The following is a 7500-nucleotide window of genomic DNA, read 5'->3' on the forward strand; positions in this document are numbered from 1 at the left end:
ACGGTTCATTAAAACCGAAAAGCAACAAATGTCATAAAGACCTCCAGAACATCAGACAGCTCATATAAATCCGGATCTTTTACCGTCGCTCCGCCGGTTCCGCCAGACTCCGTTCAGACTCCGCGTTACACGGTGTCTCCGCAGATTAATAAGTCTGCAGATGAAAAAAACCTTTAACTTCAGACATTTAAAAAATAGACATCATCTCCTCTTCAGTTCGGCGTGAACCAAGAACACCAATAAATACCGATTTAAATAAAATCTCGACCTACTTTCTGTCCTGCGCGGAGGAAACGTCGCGCCGAACTGCGTTAAAATGTTTAGCGTTATAATGCTTGGTTGCTCATCTGTAAACCCTGCAATCCTTCACAGTTTAAAGATTTTAAAAAAGGGGGTCTGCCCACTCATCTCAGCCTACACTCAATACAGCAACAAGCAATTACTTGAATAAAATGTAGATCTCTCTGAACCCTGGTCCGTCTGGTCGCTCCCACGCGGAGGCGGAACCGAGCTGTCAAACATCAGAAAAGAGTTCATTAAAGCTTCTTGGTTGATTATCTCAGAGCCTGAAGAACGATAAAAGTGTCATGTCGTGTTATATTATATTGTAATGGTGTTATGTTGTAATATCATATTGTAGCCTGATGGTATCATGTTGTTGTTATCAAGTCAGTTTTATTTATAAAGCATCAACAGAAATGATCTCAGGGCTGTTTTCACATCGAGCAGGTCTAGACCTGAACTCTGTAGCCTCTTCATATCTGCCCTTTGTTTTTTTTTTGTCATACCCAAATGGAAAAGCTTATAACAGAAGAACTGTGATGCACATATTAGGCATTTGAAAGGTGACATCTTTTAGCATGTGGCTAAAACAACATAACCAAAACTACATCAGTTCAAATATGGCTCAAAAAAGTGTTTTTGGTCCTTCTCTATATGAGTCGTATTTGAATAACAATAACTGGGACATGCTTCATGCCAGAACTATGTAAATCACCACATACCTTCTACAGCTTGTCAACCACATCTGTATAAAACTCCAGACCTTTAGGCCTAACCTACTGGGAGCTAAGGAGTTTTTAGTGTATGGTGTCACTGGTGTCCCCGAACCTCTCCAAAACGTCTCCAAGTAGCCGAATTGTGCCATTTTACTCATCACTGTGTGATGCTAAGCTGCTTATAACTGGCTTAAGCAGGTTGCTGGCGACCCAGTGGATGTTAAGAGGTTAATTTACAGAGACCCAACATTCCTCCATGAGCAGCAGCAGGAAAAACTCCCCTTTAACGGGAAGAAACCTCCAGCAGAACCAGACTCTAGGTGGCGCCGTCTGCCTCGACCGGTTGGGTTGAGGGAGAAAGAAAGAAGGAGAGACAGAGAAGCACAATAACAACAATAATAACGATAACAACACTAATTAAAGCTTCAAGCAGCGATGGACGGGCCCTCGCAGACGGAGAGTCAGCCGTGGTTTCACACTGGAGGCCTGTTGACACTTCACTCTGTGACTGGATCACATGTTATTTCCATTGTGCAGTACGCGGTGCTGGAGATGACTTATTAGAAATAATGTATATATTTGATGAACTATGTGTCATTCAGGCTTCACTTCCTGTTACCCATAGGCAATACTTTAATACATTTACATGAATACTGGACATTACATGTAGGAGATAAATATCACTTCCTGTGTCCACTATGTGGTGCTAGAGAACACTCATTGATTGGACATCATGTTGCTGTATTTGTAGACCACAACGTGTAAATTTCATGTAATTCAGATGATGTTTGTCATATAAGGCTGACTTCCTGTTGTCAGTAGGTGGCGCTATGAGTCATTATTGACATGTAGATGTGTTCAGGCCTGGACTCTTATCAAACATGATAGCTTTGGGGCAGATTGGATGATGTAAAGTGGAGTTACAACAACTCGAAGTTGCTTGGGTTAATCCACTAGGAGGAGTTTGTTACAATGGGCTTTGACTTGTTAGGGGGCGCTATTAAGCTAACTTGCCACACCCAAGCTGAAGACCCATACAACTTTCATGAGTTCTTGTTAACCCCTAGAACCTCAAAACTGCATTTGTCTGCATAAAATAATAATAATAATAATAATAATAATAATAATAATAATAATAATAATAATAATAATAATCATTCTTTGAAATAAAATAGGGTCTCCACACCACTTGGTGCTTGGGCCCTAATAATAATTTTTTACAGAAACAATAAGCTGCAATAAAAATAGAAATATGATAATAATAACCCTAACCCTATGATAATAATAATAGTGGTAGCAGTGGGCGTTCAGCTGGACCGAGGGGACAGCAGTCAGTCTGCAGCCAAAGGTCTCCTGTGAGATGAGAAAGCACAAAACTCTGAGGAAGAAGCCAAGTCAGTAACATGCATTGATGTTACATGAATGCATACAGATGGAGAGGAGGAGGAGGAGAGAGGAGCTCAGTGCATCATGGGAAGTCCCCCAGCAGTCTAGGCCTATAGCAGCATAACAAGGGGCTGGTCCAAGGAGAGCCTGGTCGGCCCTAACTAAAAGCTTTATCAAAAAGACCTAAGCTGACTCTTAAACATAGAGAGGGTGTCTGCACCCCGGACCCAATCTGGTAGATGATTCAGGAGAGGAGCCTGATAGCTGAAGGCTCTGCCTCCCATTCTACTTTTGGAGACTGTAGCAGCCACCAGTAAGCCTGCATACTGGGAGCGCAGTGTTCTAGTGGGATAATACGGTATTATGAGCTCTTTAAGGTATGATGGTGCCTGACCATTAAGGGCTTTGTAAGTTAGGAGAAGGATTTTAAATTCTAGTCTGGATTTTACAGGAAGCCAATGCAGCGAAGCTAAAATCTCTTTTTCTAGTTTTTGCAGCCTGATAATAATAATCCAGCCTAGAAGTAACAAATGCATGGACTAGTTTTTCTGCATGTTTCTGCATGTGCCTGATTTTTGCAATATTCCATAAGTGAAAAAAGTCAGTCGTTATGTTGTTATATTGTAATGTTGTCATGTTATTATGTTAGGGTTTGGGTTTGAAATGCTGTGTTTTGATTGTTCTATTGGTCAAGATCCATTCAGTTTGTGTTAAGATGCATTTGAAATGTAAAAAAGCTTCCAGATTGAAAGAAGAATAAAATGTTTGTGAGATATTTTAGTCTTCTGGAGCCTCTGCTGAGCAGATCAACAGCTCTGTGTGTTTGAATATTTTGGCTTCCCGACAGAGAAAAGAAACACCACTGACCTCCACGGCTTCCAGTCACATTCACATTCACACTGTCTGAGCTCACACTTACCATGTTCGGCCAATGAGGTCGAGCTCAAGTAACCTGCTGCTGTCCACATGTAGGCCAGCGATTTATTGCAGTAACTGCTGATAAACAACAATCCCAACATCAACTGGGACATCAACAACTCTACACAATCCACTCATCACAGAAACCACATCAAATGTTCTGAACCAAACTTTCTGGACTTTTGTTTGTCATCATCAGGTCTAACATGGCCGTCTCTGAGGTGAACGTGGACGACTACAGTGTTTACAGTGAGCTGTCTGATGATGAGCTGCTACAGATCGCTGTAGAACGAAGCCTCACTGACAAAAACCCTCCTGCAGACAGTTATCAGGGAACATCATCATCCTCAGGCCCTCCAGCCCCTGCTGCCCCAAATCAAACAAACCCAAACCCCATACAGAGACATCCGGATCCCCCCAGACACCTGCGTTACATCCCTCCACCTCAACCTCCACCTGCATGCCCTGCAGGCTTCCCCAACTCTGCAAACCCCCCAACCGCCCTATCACGCTTTCTCTACCAGGCCTTCATGAGGTATGTCAGTCACTTAAACCTGAAAACAGTTAGCAGTTAACAGTTATGGATGGTAGACACATGAAATAAGTCCAGGACTTTATCATTGGATGTGTTAAAATGTATTTGACTATAAATAGACTTGAAACTTAAAGCAAACACCTCAAACAGTGAACAAACATGTTCAGTGGACATTTGAGCCTCGCGGTGAGCTCAGGTGCAGATAACCTGTCACAAGCTGCTGTCAGAGGATTGGCTGGTACACCTGGATTAGACATCTGAGACCAGCCAATCACAACTGTCTATGAACCTTAAGGGCCCTATTTTAATGATCTAAGTGCACGGTCTGAAGCTCATGGCGCAGGTGTCCAAATCCACTTTTGCCAGTTTAATGGTGGAAAAAATAGTCATAGCGCCAGACTCATGGTTCAAAGAGGTTGTCCTTAGTCTCTTAATTAATCATGGGTGTTTTTTGGGCATAACATGCAATAAACTAATCAGAGTGTCATCTCCCATTCCCTTTAAAAGCCAGGTGTGCTTGCACCTTGGTGGATTGCTATTATAATGACACATTTGCCAGGAGGAGCGCCTCTCTGCAGAGAAAACAGATCTGCTCGTGCACAAAGTGAAAGCACACGATCCATAACGAGCACACTGCTACTCCTGAACCCCCCCCCCCCCCCCCCCCCCCCCAAGTAAAAGGTAAAATCAGTGGGGTTTTAATTGCTGAAAGTATGGAAAACTGATCACTGTGCTCGCCGCAAAAATGTCAAAGAAAATGTGTTAAATATTGTTCAGAAATTAAATCATTAATTTTAATCATGTAAAGAATCATCAACACAGTTATAAGGACTTGATCAGGTCTCTAAGGTGCTGAGCAGCTAGAAGCTGTCCAGAGTTCTTTCCTTCTTTAGTTTAATCATTGTTTTCACCTTATTTATTTCTCCATGTGTTCCTCATGTCCTCATGTACTGATGTTGCAGGAAAGTCGATCCGTATCTGATCCGTTGTTCATATCCGTTTGCTGGGTCTTGAGAGACACCGTCGACGTGACCGGTCTGCTTAAATACCTGCATGTGTTACCACGATTTGGTAAAATAATCACACAGTTTCATCCATCATTACTGCAATTAGTTAATTCTGATAAATATGACTAACCATTATGTCATGTGTTTTTAAAAATATATTGATGTACACAATAATAATCTTCCACATTATAACAAACACAGCCGCTTTGTGCCCAAAATTACCAAATTAAGAAAAGAACTCATCTGTATATGTATACATGTCACTGACATCACCCACTGGTTTGTGCACTGCTGTTTTGAAGTCTCAAGTTTAGCAATTTGACCGTCGCCATCTTTAACTTTTGGAGCCAGAAGTGACAATATTTGGATGAGAGAGTGGAGCTGACGCTAGTGCTAGCTGCTAGCTTGTTAGGCATGGTGCATTTACAGTCTGTGGTTAACTGTGATAATGCTAATGCTAATTTTTGCTAGTGAAAAACAAGCCTAAAACCATTAAAGCTAAATGTACTTACCAGAAAAACTGGACGTTTGACTCCTTAGAGGGTCTTTTTGTACAAACAAACACTGAACAAGATTTTTTAGGCATTTTACGATTAACTGTCATGAATTGAAAACACAACGTAATCAACATTGTCGCTGTGGTAGCGACTTATCAATCATATAAGCCACACCTTAAAGCATACGCTGCTTTATCATGTATTTTACTCTAAATGGGGCAATAATTTACAAAATGAACATCATGCTGTACTGAAGAAGACTTGATACTAGCGATTGAGACCATGAACTCATTAGGAAAGTGTTTATTGAGGCAATAAATCAAGTGAGCAACAGGGTCATTTTCTCATAGACTTCCGCACAATTGGACCTGTTCTTGCAGCCAGTGGAGTCGCCCCCTGCTGGCCGTTAGAGAGAATGCAGGTATAAGGTAGTCCCACACTGGCTTCACTTTTCAGACCCAGAGCTTCCTGCTTATGGACGATAAAAGAGTTTCTGGCTGTTTGTTGTTTTCTGGATGTTCTTTGTGTGTTTGTTGTTTTCTGGATGTTCTTTATGTGTTTGTTGTTTTCTGGATGTTCTTTATGTGTTTGTTGTTTTCTGGATGTTCTTTGTGTGTTTGTTGTTTTCTGGATGTTCTTTGTGTGTTTGTTGTTTTCTGGATGTTCTTTATGTGTTTGTTGTTTTCTGGATGTTCTTTGTGTGTTTGTTGTTTTCTGGATGTTCTTTATGTGTTTGTTGTTTTCTGGATGTTCTTTATGTGTTTGTTGTTTTCTGGATGTTCTTTATGTGTTTGTTGTTTTCTGGATGTTGTTTGTGTGTTTGTTGTTTTCTGGACGTTCTCTGTGTCTGTTTTTTTCCAACTGTTCTCTGTTTCACTTCCTTCCTCACAGTGTTTTTCTGTTGGTCTCAGAGAGTTTAGTCCTCTGCAGTCTGTGATTATGAACGGAGATGTAGAAGCTTTGCTGGATTTGGTCAGACAGAGGTCGAGCAGTCTGATGGAGCCGAACAATGAAGGTTGGATCGCTCTTCATGAAGCTGCTTATTACGGCCAGTTGCCGTGTGTCCGGATCCTCATCAGAGGTGAGGAGTGCAGTTTTTAACCATTACATCACGTATGATAAAGTCTGTTTTTTAGAGTCTGTGTTTTATCTAAAGGTCCTTCCATTACAACCTAACAGCAGTTTAAAATCTTGTGTCTGCTGATCTCCAGTGCTTTAACTTCTCACTTTGCTGCAGTGGACTACAAGCGTAGTCCAGGACCCTGTGACATCACTGGTGGGTGTGGTTACGTCAGTGCTGGCTGACAGACAGAGTAACAGAAAACACAGCTTCTAAACCTGCCGTTGCTATTTAAATGTAAAATAATAAAATGTTTAGTTCAGTGAAAGTACAGAATGTCTTCTGAGTTTCTATAAACTCCTAAAGGTGTCCCACAGGAATCCAGACTGGGTCCTGTTTTATTGTCTGTCCATATGAATTATACTGCCTTATTATTACATTGTAGGTTAATCAGTATGATGACACTGCTTTCAGTAAGGGGTCAAATATAAATCCTAAACTTAAACTTATTGTTAAATTGTGATAAAAGGTCAAATGTAAGTTACACTTATCATATATTAAACATCTTTACCAACCTGTTAATAAATCAACAGTTTCTTTCACACTTCACCTGGAAGCTGTTTATGTTTTACTGTTAAACGATTAGCCTTTTATTTAATTACCATAAAACCATTGAGTTCCTTTCAGTTGTGCCTTTAACTCCACGAGTTAAAGGCCAACGACCAGGATCGCCTTGGATCAGCCCTTAGTGATGCTGCTATAGGCCTAGACTGCTGGGGGACTTCCCATGATGCACTGAGCTCCTCTCTCCTCCTCCTCCTCTCCATCTGTATGCATTCATGTACCATTACTGCATGTTACTAACTTGCCTACTAATCCTAGAGTTCTTTGTGCTTTCTCATCGGCAGGAAACCTCAGGGACCAGGCTCTGGCTTGTGGCCATGGGGATGTCCTTCTCCAGCTGTTGTTGTTGTTGTTGTTGTTGTTCTGCTTCTCCGTGTCTCCCTCCCTCCTTCTTCCTTTCTCATCTCAACCGGTCGAGGCAGATGGCGTCCACCTACAGTCCGGTTCTGCTTGAGGTTTCTTCCCGTTAAAGGGG

The 7500-nt window shown here is 41.5% G+C and overlaps 1 protein-coding gene across 5 annotated transcripts in view; it reads left to right on the forward strand.

Moving 5' to 3' along the window:
• asb2a.2 (ankyrin repeat and SOCS box containing 2a, tandem duplicate 2) overlaps nt 1-7500 on the forward strand; it is a 20845-nt gene that overhangs the window by 103 nt on the left and 13242 nt on the right. The window contains exons 1-3 of one of the 5 annotated variants that reach the window (XM_044329477.1): nt 2664-2697; nt 3502-3837; nt 6253-6422. In XM_044329477.1, the coding sequence (XP_044185412.1) occupies nt 3509-3837; nt 6253-6422 (499 nt within the window). In that variant the 5' untranslated portion in view covers nt 2664-2697; nt 3502-3508. Of the gene's footprint in view, nt 1-2663; nt 2762-3501; nt 3838-4799; nt 4909-6232; nt 6423-7500 lie in introns of those variants that run through there. The other 4 variants (XM_044329476.1, XM_044329479.1, XM_044329475.1 and 1 more) reach the window with 4 other exon arrangements.

The sequence above is a fragment of the Thunnus albacares genome, chromosome 16, assembly GCF_914725855.1.
Source record: "Thunnus albacares chromosome 16, fThuAlb1.1, whole genome shotgun sequence".
NCBI lineage: Eukaryota > Metazoa > Chordata > Actinopteri > Scombriformes > Scombridae > Thunnus > Thunnus albacares.